This window comes from Balearica regulorum, chromosome 5 (genome assembly GCF_011004875.1).
Source record: "Balearica regulorum gibbericeps isolate bBalReg1 chromosome 5, bBalReg1.pri, whole genome shotgun sequence".
NCBI classification, from domain to species: Eukaryota; Metazoa; Chordata; class Aves; order Gruiformes; family Gruidae; genus Balearica; species Balearica regulorum.
In genome coordinates this window covers 42,844,054-42,863,773 of record NC_046188.1, presented here as the reverse complement: position 1 = coordinate 42,863,773, position 19,720 = coordinate 42,844,054, and the positions used below count along the sequence as shown (strand labels likewise).

Here is a 19,720-nt window from a genome sequence, read left to right as displayed (position 1 = left end):
TCCTTGCCTTTGAAAAGGTGCTGGTAAACCAGTAAAGATATTGGTAAACAATGAATTCCTGACAGGCCAGATCAACTTCAGTCATAGCCATTCAAGGACTGAAGAATGCTTGGTATCTTCAAGAAAGAGAGTCAGCTTCTTTGCTTCTGTCTTTGTAGCATGCCATGAGGGTGCAAGAAAATTTGCTTTCCCTCTCAAAATGTTTTGTATGTGAACTATCAAACGTAGGCTCCCCGCAAAAAGAATTCAAAATAATGATAACACAGCTTACAAAGGCAGGTCTTGGCTTAGTTAAACTGCATTAACTTGCATTTGCTATGGTTCATGAGCATGTACATTGTCTCAAGTGCTATACATGGTCATGTGTCTAAATGTAGCAGTCAGAATATTTTTAAAGCCAATGTCAGTGTTGATCATAACTAAGGGGAAATTGCATAAAAGGTTATTTTATGCAGCTTCATAAACCTTCAGTTGGAAAAGCACATGAACTTTCATACCTTCTGAGTTATCTTGGTATAATCAAGAGGACAAAGGTCCTTTAAAGAAACATTCTTACACAGTATCTGCATACCAAACATGACAGCCTTATGCTAGTGATGGTCCTGAGAAACAGCAAAGTTAACTGGAAGCTGTTTGTAAAAAAAAATTAAAAAAAAAAATTAGTCTATCCTTATGGTCTGGGCTGAGAACAGCCAAAAAGTAAATAAAAAGCAAGTATGATTTATTACTTTTAAGAACTAAACAAAAAGAAGTTGCTCTGCCTTATTTTGCTTTTTCTTTTGCACCAGTGAGCTGAGAAATCATCTAGCACTGGCCACATCTTGCTTTCTTCCCCATGATCACACTGTGCTCATTTGAAGCACTCCCATGTGGTAGTAATGACCTTGTTATGTATCAGAACCAACTGCACGTCATAGGGGCTGCAGCTTACTCTTTATCTGCTACTTGCAGAATAAGCACAAATTCTGACAAGCAGAGTTTCAAGAACCTACTTTTTCCTGGGTTCTGACAATGTCTGCTTTAAAGCATAGACAAATTTCTCTTTTCATCACTCCATATTGAGGGAATACAGAACAATACGCAGGGTGGAGAAAATCTATCTTTTGGGCCAGAGGAGAGGCACCCCAGGTCTCTGCGCTGTCACAGCTCAGCGAAATAAAGCAAAGACTCTTGGTCGGGTACATAATTAATCTGGACTCCTACGCACTACTGTGCTGCAGCTAATTACAACTCTAGTTTAGGACACTCAGCTTATGGCCTGTCCACCTAGATCTTCCACCTGAACTTCTGTTTGAACCTAATGTGTGTTTTTAACAGTGTTCAGAGCTCTTTGTCAGTGTTCCGCTCTCCTTTCTCAAGGGGTGTGATACATGGATCTTCTTAGCAGGTGTCAATCCATGAGCAATGCCAGATCTACAACCAGTGCGGCTCTGGATTTAATTCTGTTCTTGTTGGTTTACTTACAAAGTTGAGGTTTCAGAAGGGCAGGCATGTCCTATTAGCCCTTTAATAAGCCAAAAATGGCATGTTCCTAGGGCTACCACAGATATATATGGACTGATAAAGAAAGACCATTTCTGCAACCTAGCGGGTGAAGCTTAGAGCCTCTTTGAGCAGCCTTAGGACAAGGTATGAGCTGCATGGCTCGCTAACTTCCAGGAGGCTGTCAGATACAAGAACAGCATGTGAAGGGAAGGAAGCCCTTACATCACAGTTGTTATGGCAGCTTGGATTTTGTCCTGAGAGATGACACTTCTGCTGGAAAATAGGAGAGAAGCAAAAGGTAATAGTCATTGCCCTGTTACTGTTAAAGATGAAAAGACTAATGTATTTAAGATATTACTGGTCCAGCCCAAGAGTTCTTGTTTGTCTATGTTAGCTAACCTGCATGTCCCTTTTGTTCCAGAGTTGGCCCCTTCTGTCCCTGTCTGACAAAACATGTACTGAAAAGCTGGCCTTGAACATAGTGGTACATAGGAGCCCCTCTGGATGCGACTCAGCAACTCATCTCTCATTTTTGAGTGGCAGGCATGAGAGCGTAGGGGCAGGACATAATGTGAGAGTCTGCTCTGCTTAAGCACTCAGCCTCTGTTTGCTGTCTTATTTCCTAGCCACACGTGTCAAGTTACTGACTTGCTGGAAGGCTGGATGTAGTTTCCTCTGTATTTTTCCAGGCACACATTAGTTGTAGCCAAAAGAGTTTGTGCAGGAAGACAGTGTGTCCTAGTTCACTTCTTATTTGTGAGACCAACCTGTCTGCAAAAGACTTGCTCTGATATGCTCCCTACAGGGAAATTAGGAGCGGGTATTCTTTCGCTTCAGTTTTTCTTGAATGTCTGAAAAGCAAACAGTGCACGGCTGGTTTTCTCTGTTTTAATATACAAAATAAGCATTTTCCCAACATCCTTTTAAATTATGAGAAAAATCGTTCCCAGACCTTAGTCCTTTAGAAGATGCTAAATTCCACAAAAAGGAAAATCAATCTCTCTTCCATTAGCCTTAGCAGCTGTTTCACTAACTTCCCCTTAAGTAGACCAGGTGCACCTAAACATTTTCCTTCCATCCTACTGTGTATTTTCTGTCCAACTTTCATGAATAACAGAGGCTTAATAACTTACAAAGTATGTGCAATGCTGTAGAGTCAGGTACAGCAGTAACAGGCAGGAGATCACACCTGGGGCCCAGCCAGACTGAAACAGGGTGCACCTTAACAGTAACTGATTTTCCATGGTGATGATGAGTGATAACCAATGCCTTGTTTTCCTTGCAGTGGACGGAAAGAAGTCTTCATGAGCTCCTGAGAACTGTATTCAGTGCTCCTCAGCCAGTATGGAAGTTCCTAGAAGAAACTAAAGGAGGGACATCTTGTCCTGTTCCCCAGGTTAAGATGCCCTTTAAGAATCAGGAAAATATACAGTTTAGCTCCCTGCTGTGTGCATAGATCTGGAAGAAGTGGAGACTTCAAACCACTGGTACAAAGTTCACAAACTTGGTGATGTTTCTCAACAGTAAGTTCTAAACATATTCTGACGTGATGTTGCTGATCCTGGTTTTTGTGGGCAAAACAGACGTTTCCTTGTAACCAAAGCTGGGTGTTCCATGCGGGCAAGGTCATTTCTTCTGAAGATTGGTGACTCTCCGGAGACCTTTCAATCGACTAAGCAATTCTGTAATGAAGTCCTACAATGAGAATTGGTTGAAGAGGGATGCCATGTTAATTCCAGTTTTCACCAGCCCAGAGTACTATGACACATGCATTATTCCCACATTCGCCTTCACATTGAGCAGAAACCAGAATTTTGACATCTATTGAGCAAACCTATCTTTTAGCTTAGGAAAGGAGACCTTTTAATGGACGAGACAGGTCTAAAAGCCCCTCCACTTCCCCTGGCTCGCTCTGGAGAAGCCATGTTTACTTTCTCCCCTGGAGCCAGCCTGCCCCTCTTCATCCCAGATGCCTGCTTTTTCCGCCTTGAGATGACCTCAGGATGCTGTTGTCCTCTGTTAGGTTCCACTGCTTCCTGTTGCCACCATAACCTCCTGCCCACTTCTGCTGCCCTCCCAATCTAGGACAAAGCAGGCTGTCCCTCTTGTTGAACCTGTAAAGCTCCATGTTGTGGATTGCAAACCATCCTGGAGCTGTGCCAGCGCTACAAGGAAGTGGCTGGCAGAGAAGAGCTGGAGCAAAACACACATAGGACTAATGATAACCTGAAGCAGGGGTTGAGAACAGGCAGAGCAGATAGATGAGAAGTTAATGGAGATAAACTCTGACTACTTTGCTGACACAGCCAAGGACTATGAACTAAACTGGACCATCTGGTTATTCCAAGCAGAAGTCAATGTGACTAGTGCAAACTTTACCCTCTGCTTGACAAGTAATATCACCATAAAGGAGTGTGCAGCCTTTCTTCACGCAAAGAGATAGCTACATATCCATGTAATTAGGCAAGATCACTGAAAGTATTGCACCTTGTTACCCTTGGTGCTGCGTGGAAGCCCACCTTCCTCACTTGGGTGATCAGAGGTTACCTGCCACAGCATGCTCTGGTAGTAAATGCTGAGGATCATACATACCTTTTCAGTCAGTCCCTTCAGAGGAAACCAGTTTGTTTCCTGTGTTTGCTTTCTGCTAGTAGGCTGTGTGGTCTTTCAAGGGGACTGGATTCAAGATCACCAAGGTGAAAGTACGTATTTTTGCCGATGGGGCAGCAGCAACTGTTTGTAGTTAGCAAGTACTATGTTGTCTGTGAGACATTTTCATGGCTCATGAATCAGTAGAGCAAACTCTGTTCAGTTATCTCTCTGGGAATGTGCGCTTCTTGCCCAGATCTGAAATTCTGACACCCTGAAAACTATTTCTCTATTGCCAGCCTTCTCTGCTGAACCCCTGCTAGGAGACTGACTGTAATGACTGCTACAGCTGAGTTTAATTTCAATGGTAGTTGTGCATCCACCTCCTTTCCTGTATGTTCATTACTGTACAGCTATATAGGCTCAACGAGATGTGGAGACTGATAAATGACGTCCAAGTCACATGCCGTGCACGTGACTGAAGCAGTGGTGGTGGACCCCATTTTGCACAATGCAGTGCAGGCAATTGCTGTGTGATGCGTGCACTACACTGCAAAGGATTTGGCTCCACTCCTTTGGGCATTGTGACAGCTTGTGGGATTTTTTTAACTCTCTAACTCAAAACCCATGCTTGTAAAGTTCACATGGGAAAAAACCCACATGTAAAACTAACTGCTCAGCAATTACCTGCCCAGTCCAATCTCAGGGCCATCCTACGTTCTTGTCACTTGTAACACTAGCGTGGTTTAAGCTAAGAATGCATTCAGTTAAGAGTATGCAAGATGGTTATGTGAGCTGTATCACTGTCTATGGCTTTTCTACACTGAGACCATGTAGCAACTCAGCCTGGTCAGCTCAGGATGTCCAAAACATGGAATGAACTTTGGCTGTAAAGCATAATCCCTTATTTGCTCCACTGCTCTGCCTGCAGCTCGCCCATGTAAATTTACATGTATTTTTCTAACACAGCCGAATAAAGTGGCAAACACCTCTCATTAGGAATTAAACAAATATGCAGCATCATGTTGGGCACAGTAATATCTTGGCTATTCAGCTAAGCAGCAACAGACTCTTGCAGCACAGTATAACATACATACATATATATATATATAGATGGTGCTTCACTCACCTCTGTCGGGCTGGAGCACTCATGGAGGATTTCCTAAAAGCCAAGGAGGAGTCATTTTAGTATTTTATAAGTTGACCTATTCTCCCCTCCCTACAAAAAGGGTATATAATCTTACTACATTTGGCAGGCTAAGACAGAGGGAATCAGCATGCAATGTTGTATACACATATTCTGTAACCCACACACCACTGCTTCTCTTTATGAAAGAGGTCCCTAACTTAAAGTCACCAAGTCCCTCTATCTGACCTGTAGTTTTAATTTTTGTTCTTCATTAGGGACCTCCAGGAGATCTTCAAGATCAATTTGTGGTTCAGGAGCTGCTGCCTCTGTTTCCTCTCTTAGCTAAAAAGAAAAAAAAAATACACAGTTAATAAACCTTCGAACTTCTAAGAACTCTAGAGGCCATCTTTGAAGAACTGAGCAGCTGAGAAGGAGCTAGTTACAATAAAATAATGCTGCAAAGTTGAGGTTAAGATATAAATCATCTCAAAATAAAGAGGTTCTTACAAAGAGGGCATGGATTCCATCCCCTCTGTGGTATCTGCAACAGCCACACATCATGATGTTCACATTCTTCATCTTTTCCCACCTCAACACTTGATACTGCTGCTCAGGGATCACGGTCCATCATGAGAAGACTCTTTCAAGAATATCCAGCTGCAATTGCCAACTGCAATGCAGTGTAAGCCAGCCTGGGAGAACCCACATCTATGAAGAGCACGCACAAGGGTTCACCAAATAGAAATCCAGCGGGCTTAATCCTAGAGATGCACAACTAGTACAAAGAGATTTTAGGTTTTTAGGCTATATACATTCATATAGTTGATATTTGTACTAAGGCTTTTTGCAGTAACAGAGAGAAAAACAATTACGCTTTTGAAAGGCCTAACGCTATTTTGTCAACTTTCTCTAACAGACATGTCAGGCATATAATATTCTCTAATGTAAGTGAGACCCCAAGCTTTGGCGATTGGAGTAATAATCTTGTCATGCATGTGGGTGTTACTTGGAAACTTTTGTAAATGTGGTCACAGACACATTTTAGCTCCACACGTCTCTACAAGATTGTAAGGAAAGCAGGCTGTGGCTTCCAGTGTATTTGCAAAATGAATCTTTGACAACATGACACTAGTGATATTTTAACATAATAATCAGCAGAATAAGGATACTGAGTAAAAAGTGCAGTGCCTAATTGCTGGACAGCATTTATGGATGGGTATGTAAAACATTAAATAATAAAGGCAATACTTACAGGAAAAAAAGAAACTTTTTCTGAGCAGTCTCTGATACCAAGCCAAACAGGAAGTAGAAAACCTTTGTTCAGCTTTGCTATGCAGCTGATTTGACAGTACGTAATAAAGCAGAGTTAAATATATTGTACTGTGACCCATACAGTATTTCTTCTTAAAAGTAATAGTTTTCATGTGACTTTATACAACAGGTGTTGATTCAGCCTGACTTTATCTCTGGCTGTTGTGGCAGCTGTTCCCTCTCCCCCACCCCACCCTCTGCAGTGGGATGAGGGAGAGAATTGAAAAGGAAAAAAAAGTAAAACTCATGGGTTGAGATAAAGACAGTTTAATGGGACAGAAAAGGAAGATAATAATAATAATAATAATAATAATAATAATAATAATAATAATAATAATAATAAAGAAAATACAGGACAAGTGATGCACAGCACAATTGCTCACCACCCAAAGCCTATGCTCAGCTAGTTCTTGAGCTGAACTGCCTCCCAGCCCACCCCCCAGTTATATACAGAGCATGACATCATATGGTATGGAATATCCCTTGGCCAGTTTGGGTCAGCTGTCCTGGCCATGTCCCCTCGCAGCTTCTTGTGCACCCCCCACCTTCTTGTTGGCAGGCCAGTATAAGAAGCTGAAAAGTCCTTGCCTGCTTGGCAACAACTAAAACACCAGTATGTTATCAACATTATTCTCATCCTAAATACAAAACACAGCACTATACCAGCTGCTAGGATGACAATTAACTCTATTCCAGCTGAAAGCAGGACACTGGCTAAGAAGCTAAATAGGCCAGGAGAGTGAGAGAGGCCACAAACTCCCTATAGCTTTTTCATCCTAGTACAGACAGTGTTCTGGCTTCCAGGTGCAGGGAATCATCTTGAAAATCAAAATTGTCTCCTGAGTCTTAGTTTTGTTGCAAAAAGGCTCATGACAGTAAATAGCATTGCATTCAGATTACCTGTATCAGGAGGCGATGTTTGAACTAACTTTACTGGCATTTGAATCTGCAATGCTGTTCTGACTCTGTCACGGGGGTTTCTGGAAGACACTGAGGAACGTTGCAAGGCCAAGGGCAGGTGGAGCAAAGGAAGAAGCTGACAAAGAGACAATGTAATGGAAGTCGATGGATCCAAGGAAGCCCAGACTAGCAGGGCTAACTAAATAGTCTTGCCACAATGCAGAGAGGAGAGCAGGAGGACCAGCTGGACACCTGGGTGATTACAAGTTATTTACTGTGGCACATGTATTTATTTGAAAAGATCCTGTGTAACCCCATGTTGTACCCTGTTAACGTCTCTGACCAATGATGGCATCATGTTATGCAGTTCCTGGTAGCAAATCTCTTAGGTTGGCCCAAATACACCAGGAAGCTGGGAAACCTGTTGTGCTGGAGAGGTGCTAGCAAGGGCAATCCACTGGTAATCTGTTCCTGTAAGGGCATGGCTGGATTTCTCACGTGCGCTTGCTGGGATTTTGTAGTAGGGAAAAATCCCTACTACTACTCTGATAACAGTAAACAGCTCCTAATTCTCAGAATACCAGAAGTGATAATGTAACCTGACTTGTTTTTCTGACACCTTTACAAGTGTATATATGTAGACTTGGGCAAGTAAGCAGCACACAGGGAGCCTCATCGTGGGTCATGTTACTGGTGGTACCAAGAAGTGCTTCTTGTCTATCTCAAAACCAAACACACACCCTCCCCCCACCCACCAAAAAACTCCCACAAACAAACAAACAAAAAACCCTACCCCAAAACCCAAACAAACAAGTTTATCTTTAAAAATGCAATAATTTCCCAAAGGGCAAAATGGCAAATCTCAACAGCCAGGGTAAAGGCTCTCTGAACTCACCTACCAGCCCCAGGGACAGTCCCTTAAAAACCAGTGGAGGCATAGTTGGCAAGTGACACTGTCACTGCCACTGTTCTTATGAACAGCTGTCACCTACCAGGACCACCACTCTAGCACTTCGCAGAAACACTCAGTTTTGCTTGTCTGACTTGGTCTAATGATACCATCTGCTCCTATGCATATAATATAATATGTACACTATAAGATACAGCTGAGAATGTATTACTATCATTTTTTAAATTAAACAACTGGAAATTCAGAATTAAGTCTTGAAACAATTATGAGCTTTTATCCTTTGTCATTTTTGCTAATCAAGCTATAAAATTGTTTCAGAAGTCTAAAAACATTAATTAACAGAGCAGAAGCAATAATATCTGCATTTTCAGAGAAGCCATGCATTTGCAACAGAAGGAAGTAATTTTTTCTCCATATTTGTTTTCTGTTGTGTGTTCTTTGCATATGGCATAAATTCAAACAGAAATTAACTATTTTACTCTCCCAACATGGCAGAAGAACCTGGTACGTTCCCAAATACCAAATAGGAAACAGTCACACAGAAAATCATGATGATGATAATAAACAACAACAGCAACAATAATAATAAAGACAGCCTCAGAGACAGGTCCTGAAGTTTGGCTCTTCAGCTGTGGAGCTGATACCATTCCATGGCTCTCAGGCCCAGAAAACCAGCCTGGAGCTCTCCCAGGGCAGACAAAAGCTTCTCTGTACCATCACGGCATACAGCACAAAAATCGCCTTTCCTGGGCTGTTCTAACACGTCCACCCCCACTGACCATTGCAATCTGAAACTGCTGGTGCTCAGAGTGGAAGACTCTAAGCAATCATCAGCTCTTTTTTCCTTGTATTTCAAAAATGTGCTTAACACTGTGCTGGGGTGCAAATACAGAAAAGAGGGGAGAAAGATCTTGACCGTTTATTTAGTCTGTCCCCATCCAGGACACGTGTAAGCTGTTTTACACAATTTCTTAAACCCATCTGTGTCTTCTGTTGAAGATGTACTGAGTCATAAGTCAAGAAAGCTATGTTCTCTTGCTGCATCAGCCATTGCCCTATAGATTAAAGCAAAAACCCCAAGTCAAGCTATTTAATGGGTTTAAGACCGTGATGTGCAATGTGGGCAAAGCCTTTCACCTTTTCCTGTACCACACTCCAAAGGAATTATCTCAACCGTGGAAAAGCACTAGCCCTTCTGAAAGCTCCCAGTCTAAGTGCCGTCCATCTAAGCACAAAATATGGATAGAAGCAATACTACCAGGTTAAAATTTCAGTGTATGCAGCCAGTGCTGGAACCCGACTTACTTAAATATCACATCACCCTGAAGAAAAAATGTCACGTGCCCTGCAACAGCTCAAGTACAGACTGGTTCCACCCAGGCACCGGACCTAGGCACTCCTGGATCTCTCTTAGCAGGACAGCTCTCAGATAGGCAAGAAGCACTTAGGAGTGACTCTTCCGGGTGCAAAGGGAATCTCAGGCAAGGAAGACAGCTCGGGGGGATTTGTGAAGATAAAGGCATAAGATCTCTACACACATCATTTTTTTCTTTCTTTCCAGTAGGGTGTCCAGACTCTGTAGCTACAGCCATGGCATTATCCTGAGTATCTCATTCAAAGAGCAGCTATAGCTACACTGTTGTGACCAAAAGAGACGCAGATGCACCGAATAGCTCTGACCCAGCTAGCTCAGATACTGCTTGCAGCAAAGCCACCGACCACGTGGAGCTCAGCAACAAGAAGCAGACGGGGTTTGTACGTCTCTCCAAGTCCTGCGACTCATGCTGAGCAATAGCTGCCCCCCGCCCCCAGCAGATGCAAGACCAGGCAGTTTAAAGTTAGCTGGATTACATCAGCGCCAGCGTCTCTGACTGCCGACAGACCAGTCAGAGAGAGTGCTGTAGCAGGTGGCAATAAGATACGTAATGAAGACTGAAGATGAGAAGCTATTTCCACTAAGGCAGAGCAAGCAAAACTTCTGTCCCAGGGCCTCTAGTCCCATTCATCTGACAAGTGAGGGGCTGATTTGCCCCAGCTACTCACCCGGCATTGGTACAGCTCCTGCAGCTGGGTGTTGATCCATTCCTCCAGGTCTAGCCAGCGCTGTAGGTCTTTACGGTTGTACTTTATGGTTAATTTGCCCAGTTTTCTGTGTGAAGATTCCTCACCAGGTTTCTCTGGTGTCTGGAAAGTCACCCGGGGCAGCGCGCTGGAGCCGCTGGCCATGCTCACTGCTTCCTCCTCCTCCTCCGACAGCAGGAACTCGCCTTCCTGTGGGCTCCCTCACTCCTTTTCTCTGTCTCCTTTAACCAATGCCTCTCTGCAACTAGCGGCTCACAGCACAGGCTACTTGCAGAAGCGAAAGGCGAGTAGCATTGGTGATCCCAGGCAGAGAGGTGGGGGAGACCGCACGGCCGGGGCAGCAACCAGGCTCTGCAGGCAGAGTTACAGCACCAGACTCTTGGGTTTCACCGTTGGCCGGTGCTGGGAGAGGAGTTGTTGTAATAACATCTGTTGTTAAAAGAAGCCAAGTGAACCAGGGAATTGATGAACCAAGTCTGTTAATATTTAACGCAAGTCAGCTCCAAGGGGTGGGGAAGAAGGAAGTTTTAAATGACTGTTTTTCTACAGGCATAACTTATGTGCATGTGCAATTCCAGAGGGCTGATCCATGCATAATGCATTGAATCCTGCTGTGTTCAAGCTCCACAAGCCTCTGTAAACTACTTTGCCTGCAGCTACAGGGTTTAGCTGCTGTTGAAATGGTGCTTTTGGCATTTTCCAGCTAAAGCACTGGACCCAGCACAGAAAAGAAGTGATCTGGAGTCAGGTGGCTACATCCAGTATTTTACAAGAGTGGGAATACTGGGTCAGTGACACTGCAAGCCAAACTTGGACTCAGCAGTCCCATTTTACATTGTTCTACAATCTCTAAATTTACTCCAGCTTTCTCAAAAATTTCTGTAGAAATCCCAGTGGCCTGAATTTGAGATAATTTGTGAAAAGCACTTCTGAGATAAAATAAAATATCTGTGCTCTCATTAAAAAAAAGTACAGTATTTGACATGATGACAGTGGAGGGGAAGACCTGTGGGATATAGCACTATGTCCTTCCCACATAAACAGGTAAACAGGTAAACAGGTTCACCTGTGGAAACATCATAAACTGCTATCTACTATATATTATCAGTGCTTCATTTGCAACCTGTTTCTTACCGGAAAACAGGTTAAAGGTCTGCAGCATTATTGCCCTATGCCATTTTAGAAAGATACATGTGAGCAGTGCTGATCAGAGGAACAAAAATCAGGCTGGCTGTGTTTATGGGGTGCCAGGGCACCGGGGACACCTGCGTTCCCTCCAGATGCTGTATCACACCTCTTTATTCATCTGTTCCCAGAGCCCTCCGGCAACCTGCCCAGGGGGCTGCCCTATCGAAGGGACAAACCAGCTGAGACCCTCTGTCATGAAGCAGATCCAACAACCCCAGTCTCATGATTTATGTGGAAAACGCAAGTAAGTGTCTGCTGCTCCTGGCACCCAAGGTACTTCCAGTTTGGGGACCAACAGCTAGATAAACCAAAGGAAAAGCAACCAACCCTTCTCCCACTGATAGCTTCTGCTGGGCAGCATGGGGCAGTTTCCATGGGGGCTGGTCTCCTCTGGAAGTTGTACCCAGGTCCCCCTGCCAAAGCCAGATTCCTGTGCCCAGAGGGATGGTGGTACAGCCAGCCAGCAACATCTTGTACACAGGGTGATGGAAAAACGGGCAGGGCCATTCCAGCCCTTCTTTTCATCCTGAATTTGAGCAGAATATAAAAGTCTTTTCTGATGGAAAATTCCACAAAATGCTCATCCTGAAACTTACTTCCACATCAGTGAGGGATAAAGTATTAAAGTATATCTGAAACTGATATTATCTTCTCTGCTTTTCAGACAGCCTAACATTTCTATTCAGAAGAGAGCTGTCAGCTATTTGATTCAAGCAGCTTTACCCATTTTCCCTCACTGCTTGGCTGTATCCTCCCTCTAATCTCACTCCTAAAACTCTCTTATTCAGACCAGAAAAAACCGTGTTGTGAGAGGCTCAGAGCATACTCAGTGAGTGCAGATTCTTTAGAGATTCTTAACTGTTAGTAACCTTGTGAAACCCATTGAACACCCTATAATGTGTTTATAACTATTGACTTTTCCAAGGTTAATATGCTGGCCCAACACGGATAGATTTTTCACAACGTAACTCTGGACCAAAGGACACACACTGCCAGGTGTCAAGTTCCTGTCTCCAAATATAAGTGCTCTCTATTTTGGGGTTCAAGGAATGACATTTTTTAACAGGGCAAAACAACTTATATTTTCTTTGGTCCCGAGGAACTCCAGACAGGCTGGCATTAAAACCAGAGAAAGAGGACAAGACTTACAAGAGAAGTTACCTGGCATCCCTGAGTCTGTCCAAATATTTGCAGCGGCTGAAGGGCTGGCAGGGAAGTTGCCCCCTTCCTCCATCCCCTGTGCTGACTCTGCTGCTCTTCATTGAGCAGTTCAGTTCGACTCCGCATGAAAGATGGGGTTTGCCCTGTTAATCTTTTGCCAGCATAGTTGAATGTATGAAGCACAGGATCCAGAGGTCACAGGATAGGTGTGAGAAAGAGGGAAAGGGGAATGTAACCTGCCCTATGGCTCTTCAAACAGCTTGAGCCGCTGTTGACTTGTAACCTCGCTTGAGCATGAGCAACGCACTGAGATGCCACATCTAAAACGGTCCACAGGCAGACTCACCCCACCGTCCGTACTCTATCGACAAAGTAATAAGCAGACGCTGGTGCCCTCGTGCTGCTCTATCAGTGTCACCCTATGACGTAATAAGACATTCAGATGGGCATGTCAGAGGCCTTCTCAGGAAAGCTGTAAGCCAAAATGAGCCAGATTACAGGATGTTCATCATACTGCTTTGGCTTATGTGAGCTTACTCATCAATTCTTTGTAGTGAGAAGGTGGCAATATAGAAATAAATGTTTACAGATAAAGGACGCCTCCTCCAGTAATAAACTATTTTAATCTATCATTAAAGCAAGAGGAAGAAGCAAAAAGACTGTGTGCAAGATCACTCCTTGAGGGTGTGGTAGAAGTTCCTGCAGGCACAGGACTGGGTGCTTCATACAGGGTAAGCGACATTGTCCCCTTTGAACGAGGCAGCATCTCCTATGGGTGCAGCAGCCACCTGCCAGTGCTGGTAAGTGCCAGCTGCCACCAAACAAGAAGCAGCTGCACGACTCTTTTCACAGTGCTGCACCCCATCCTGTCCTTCCTTGTGTCACAGCAGATTCAGGTGGCCAAAGGGACAGAGGACATTCACCATTTTGTTTGGACACGCACAGTGGGAGGATCTCAGAGATCTCAGACATGGCTGGGAGATGAGATCTTATTTTCAACCTAGTTATCTCTCCTTATAGCCTCAGGCATACAACCTGGGCCAAAATTTCAGAAGTGAACACACATACTTGGGCAACTAAGTCATCTAATCAGACAACAGGTTTTTTCAGAAGAGCTGCGCACACATAAGCTCCAATGGACCTCCTGCTGCAGTTGCTGGTGACCATGTCCCCCACAAATCTGCTTATTATTTATGTAGGTTGGTAAAGAGGGTTTAAACATGGCCAACACATTTGAGTGTTAGACTGAAACACTGCGCCTCAGTTTCCATGTGTGTTACCTGGGGTTGCTGCTCCTCCAGGCCTGCCCTAAGAGTGAGGTTTTGCCTGTGAAAGGAGAGAGGGATTCAATACTGTGGAGCTGGGCTTTTGTGACTGTCTATGGCCCCAGAGAGGGCCTCCAAACCAAGCTGAGCATCTGCATCGTGGTGCCAAGCAGCTGTGACACTGCTCCAGGCGGCAGAGCAACTAAGTGCACGAGGCAGATCTGGTTACGTTCCTCTGTTCTTGAAGCTAATAATCTCCATCCCACACCTGTGACCTAAGCTGGTGCTTCTCTTTCTCTCTGAGCTGACGACTGTGGTGTGTGCTCAATAATTCAGCAGGGTCCCGGCTCATCTTTCCAGAGAACCAGGTTGGCCCCTTTCTCTTGAGTCCCAGCCTAGAGAGGAATGTTTCCCTTTGAGACAGCCAGAAGCCACTCTCCACCTGTTTTAGAAAATAATCACTTTCCCTGTGGTTGCAAACATGATAGTTAACACAAATTAAACCAGGGAAGACAGCAGAGGTGACTGTATCCATACTATGTTGACTCCCCAAGGTAAAGAGGTTCTGCATTCTCCTATGAGCAGGAAAAGGCACAGAAATAATTTGTGCAGATCAGAAAATGTAGTCAGGGCTTGAGACTTAAAAAATCCAGAGCCCCGAGTGAGCAACCTCCGTACACCCAGCATCTTGATGTCTGTCATCCACTTCTCTCATCCTCCAGTGTCTCCACAGGAGCATGGAAACCAAAAAGGCTGCACCATTGACCCAGAGCTCTAGCAAGAAGAAGGAGAGTGCATCATTTCTCGCCTTCAACTCCTGGATACTTAAGGAAGCAGCCAGGGGTTTCCAGCTCACATAGTCCTCACCTCTCACCTGAGCAGTACTGCTACCTCCCACCAGCACGTGGAGAGGAGCCTATATATTCTTCAGTCAGGCGACTGGTAATCTGTCTTACTCCTCTCCCAAGATAGTCTCACCTTTCATAAGGCAATGAAAGGGCAGTGAGATGGAAGAATGCCAAGAGACAGAAGAAAATATTTCCCAACTTCGTATTTGACTGATCAACCCAAAATTGCACTATTTTGCACTGCCTCAGAAAATAGACGGGTCTCGGCACTGAAGAGGTCAGGCGAGCTAGCCTGCCTGCCTGCCCTCCCTCCTGCCTGGTACTGGCAGTCAAGTGAAGCGTAAAGGCTAATGGCTCATCAGAAGCTGAGAAGGATAAATGAGAAATAGTTTTACTTACTGCTTCGGCACACCAGAGGAGTACCAAACCCTGGACTCTCTCCTCATTTAGGCAATTAATTCTGCTTATCTGTGTTCATCCTCAGTGGGATGGGTAAGTATCTCCACTGAGGAGGAACACCCCCCCTCCCCTTGAATACTTAGGTGAAGCTGACAACATGAATTAGATGCCAAAAAGATTATTTGGGGATCTTTGAAAACCTATCCATGTTGTTTTGTTGCCCTCTCTCTTGTATTGCTTTCCTGTTTTCTTACAGAAAGAAGCCTGCAGCACTGAAAGCATTATCAGTGTTTTCATGTGGCACAGAGGTTTCAGCAAGCCCGTGAATGGTAGAGTTGGAGACGACAGAAGCACTGGCTGTATAGATGAAGGGGATCTGCCTTGTTTTCCAGCCTTCTTTCGACATTTCAGACTTGCAGAGGTCGTCTGTATAGTTCTTGCACCAAGAAGCTTATTGTGACCTGATCCCCTTGAGAGGGTGCAATTACACTTGCAGGGACCGTACTGCTCACGCCTGCAGGGAAATCGCCGTCTACAGACACAGGGGAGAGCAGCGTTTCACAGGACACACTGGCAGCTGGCCTCAAGGTGTGGAAAGGCAGAAGGTTCCCGGGGATGCAGTCACTGTAGGAAGTGATGGAGGAGAGACTCTGAGGAACCCCACGGCGGATCCTGTTCCACTCACAGGTGCTGTAAAGAAGAGCTCAGGTTGCCTACAGGGAATTCAAGCCGAAATGTTCAACTTATTCTAGTTACTGCAAACTGAAGTTTTGTTGCTTCACAAGAGGAGCCATTTCCATACCTATCTATCTCCCTGTAAAAGCCTAGTGTAGACAAGACAAAAATGCAGATACTTGCTCAGTGTAACTAATCTCAACACTATTTTTCCTTCTTCCTTTCCCACTGCTCCTACCCTTATGGGTTTACCTGGACAAGCAACATTAAAATAAAAGGCAGTGCCGTGCAGGGCTATAGACAAGAACTTCCCCAAAGAAACAATACACCCTCATTGTAACTCCCTTCCCCAAAGCTGCCCCCGATGCAATGGGAACAGGTCTCTGAAGGACTCAGCAGCCTGTCATCCTTTCCCTTGCTTTGTTCCACAGGACCGGTGGTTAGTCACGGCCCGATGAGGTCCCTCCCCGTCTCCTTCCTTTGCCACATCTTTGTGCCATCACTTGCATCCGGGTCTCGCCCCTAAACCACACCAGGAGCTTTAACCTGAGGCAAATACAACAAAACAAGCAAGAAAGCAAACCTGTCTCCCAAGCGTTAATTACACACAGAGCGGTTCCCAGGTAAAGCACAGCAGAATGGATTCATCTGCAGCAGCCGGTGGGACAAGCTGCTGTCAGGAAGTCATTGCAGGCGGTGATGCCATGGAGCTGGCCTGCACAACGGGGAAAAGGGGACCTGGACCAAGTCTTCCTTATTTTTCTGCCTGTTGGGGTCACTTCCTTCTGGAAGGTGGGCATCCACCTGCTGATGGGTGCTGGGGTCTCCATAGCAATCACAAGAAGGCAGGTGATGCAGGATCCTGCACCGAGTTTGTTACAAGCCATGCATGTCTAAGAGCTCCTGTAATCTTAGTCAAATATTAAACTACGGTGCAATTTAACCCTCCTGAGTCATCTCCTGAATAGTTATTGCAGGACTGAGAACAGCCACTTCTCAAAGACAGACAAACATTAACCATGACTCACTGTTTCAGGACCCCTTAAAAAACACTCCCAAGTCATAAAAATCACACACCCTACTTTCTCTTTACACTAATATGAATAACACACGGCTCAGCTGAAGTCGTGGGAAATTACGCATTTGGCAGAAGATGAGGGCTGCGATAGGATTTCTACGTTAGGAGGGCAAGGAATAGGTTACTGAGTTGGAAGGAAAGCTGCTGCAACAGAGAGAGGTTCCTAGTAGAAGTCCCTGATATTGGGACAAATCTCAATTAAAATTTTAATTACTGAACCTCTCCAGAAGAAACCGGGCATATTTAGAAACTGTGCTACCAGCACAGAGGTGGGATTCCTTACTCCTACAGTGAAGGACCAAAAATGTGATCTTTAAAGGCTGAATGAACAAGCTAGACCCATATGCCAAGCAGAAATAAATGGGTCAAATTTAAGAATACAGAGAATACAAAAAGTAAGATTACATACTTAGGAAATTATCATAAAAATTTTAGCTGGGGGCTGATCAGCTGAAAATGGTGGAGAGAACAAGACCAAGATCCATCAAACACGTACTGTTCATAAGATGGCTCTGCAGTAAGCCTATGAACGATACCAACATGATGTATTCAGCAACATATTTCCAGCAGAGAGAATATTAAATACTTGGTAATGGTGATCCATTCTTTAGACTGTGGCATCGAATTCTGTAACACACTTAGTAAAACCCCTGAAACTGGAAAATGTGCTGAAAAAAGGACATTAGGATAACAGAGGGGAAATGGAGACTCTACCATAAAAGAAAGATTGAAAGATCATGGCTTGCTTGCACTACCAAACCAAAGACTGAGTTAGGATATGATTTCACTAAAATAAATACAGCTGAAGACGACAAAAGGAGAGAAGCTTTTGAAATTAAAGGACAATATTGCACAAGAAAACTGAATATAAAGTAACTGTAAATACACTCGCGGTGAGCAGCAGCAAACCTTGCAGCAGGATGCTAGCACAGCCTTCTGCTGGGAGAAAAAGTGATTGAAACCTCCTATTCTTAAGGCTAGGACTGATCAGCTTATGAAGGGGCTTCATAACATTAAAAAAAAAAAAAAAAAGCTAGAGATGCCAATCCAGGAGTCTGTCCAGCTCTACGTTTGCAGGAGTTACGTTACTTGGCACAGGCAGAAGCGACGTCATGTCCTTCAGGTTTGCAGGAAACCTTTGACAGAGATTTTTGTAACACAACACGACTGCTGAGGTAGGTTGGATTATTGCCAGTTAGACAAAAATACCAAACCAGACTGTTTAGGAGCAGTTCTGCCAGTGCAGAGAGCCAAGCACGGTTGCTGGTTTGCAAAGGGGACACAGCAGCACGCTCCTGTGTCGGGGAACTGCACTGAGTCTCACCTGACTCCAGATTGAAAGCTTCAAATATTTATCCAGGAAAAAAATATATATCTTCTCCATGTTAAATACAAGAGAGAGCCCCCAGCAGAATGCCTCAGGAAATGCAGAATAAAAAGAGGAGACAACTTGTCATTTTTATTTATCTTTCCTGTATTTCGAAGATGTGCAGGACAGCAAGGTCAGCTCTCCCTTTGCTGCTGGCACGGTCTGCAGGCAGGTCCTAAAGACCAAGTATGGAGATGGGGGCTGAGTGTGGGGTGGGAGACTCCCACCTGCTTCGGACAAAGATTCATATAGCCCATAAGGAAAACAAACATCTCTCTGCTCTGCAGACGCGCATGTTTCCTACTGCCATACCATCTATTTTCATGGTTTAGGCTTTGCCTATATTTTTTTTTTATACCCTACCATAGCCAGCTCAAAGCAATTCCCTTTTCCAAACAGAAGTCAATACTATATGCATATGTCAGCATCAGGCCATAGAAAATCATAAGAGGTATTGAAAAAGAATATTCCCACAACATTACATTCCCATAGTGTTTGCCTGTGAGAGCCAGGAGGGGGAAAAATGTGTTTCTCTTAACAAATCCCATGAACAAACATGAAGCTGGATCAGAGGTACAGAAAGAAGCAGCAAGAATTGAAACACTGGACACCAGAACACTCCCCAAAACCGCAAAACCAGCTGATCTTCGAGGCACAGCTGCTGCTCACCATCTCTTTTTGAAGATATGCCTCTCGATACCATCTCACATTTGCTGCTGTTGTTTTAAGTGATGCAGTATTTCATTACAAACAATGTCCAAGCAAATGACAAGCACTCCCTGCTCTCCTACGGACTGTGACAGAGGGATAAGAAACAGTTTGCCCAGGGGCTTTACGACTGTTTACAGAGGGGGTGGATGACACCGGTGTATCTGTTGAACAGAGGAATTTGATCATGGATCTGCAAGTAGAAGCAGGAAGGGAGAAAACACATCCAAGTTACAGCCAGCAGCCTTTGTGTTCCCGTGGCCCCAAACAGCACCGTCCTGCGAGGCAAGGGCACTATAAACAGACCGTGACTGATCTATAGGAGATGGAGCAGAGCGGTGAAATGTTGCTCATCAGTAGGGATTGATTACTAAAAGTTTTCACTGCTGCTGTGCCAGGGGTCCCACCACGCAGGCAGCCTCTGGGCATGCTACCGAGAGCTTTCAAACAAGAGGAATATTGTTTCCTAAGAGCAGGGAATTCATGGTTATGAGATGCCCACACAGAGCACAAAACCTCTCGCAGCAGTGATGGCAGCGGGTGCTGCAGATGCAGCAGTGAGGTTGACTCATTTGGGTTAGCAAAACCTGGGCTAATGGTGCTCTGAGCCACAAAGCGTGCTG

General features: G+C 44.6%; 1 protein-coding gene across 1 annotated transcript; it reads right to left on the bottom strand.

Moving 5' to 3' along the window:
• Nucleotides 1-2,327: 2,327 nt before the first annotated feature.
• Nucleotides 2,328-11,146, bottom strand: PPP1R14D (protein phosphatase 1 regulatory inhibitor subunit 14D). The gene is made up of 4 exons (XM_010299312.2): nucleotides 10,368-11,146; nucleotides 5,450-5,545; nucleotides 5,204-5,236; nucleotides 2,328-3,180 (listed from the first exon to the last, which is right to left on the bottom strand). The coding sequence occupies exons 1-4, from the start codon at nucleotides 10,548-10,550 to the stop codon at nucleotides 3,112-3,114; spliced, it is 381 nt and encodes a 126-aa protein (XP_010297614.1). The 5' UTR covers nucleotides 10,551-11,146; the 3' UTR covers nucleotides 2,328-3,111.
• Nucleotides 11,147-19,720: the final 8,574 nt, after the last annotated feature.

Coding starts and splice junctions, on each gene's coding strand:
- PPP1R14D (XM_010299312.2), bottom strand. CDS start 10,550: ATGGCCAGCGGCTCCAGCGCGCTGCCCCGGGTGACTTTCCAGACACCA. Junction 5,237..5,449: donor AACAAAAATTAAAACTACAG/GTCAGATAGAGG, acceptor CTTGGCTTTTAG/GAAATCCTCCATGAGTGCTC. Junction 3,181..5,203: donor AGTGCTCCAGCCCGACAGAG/GTGAGTGAAGCA, acceptor TTCTCATTGTAG/GACTTCATTACAGAATTGCT.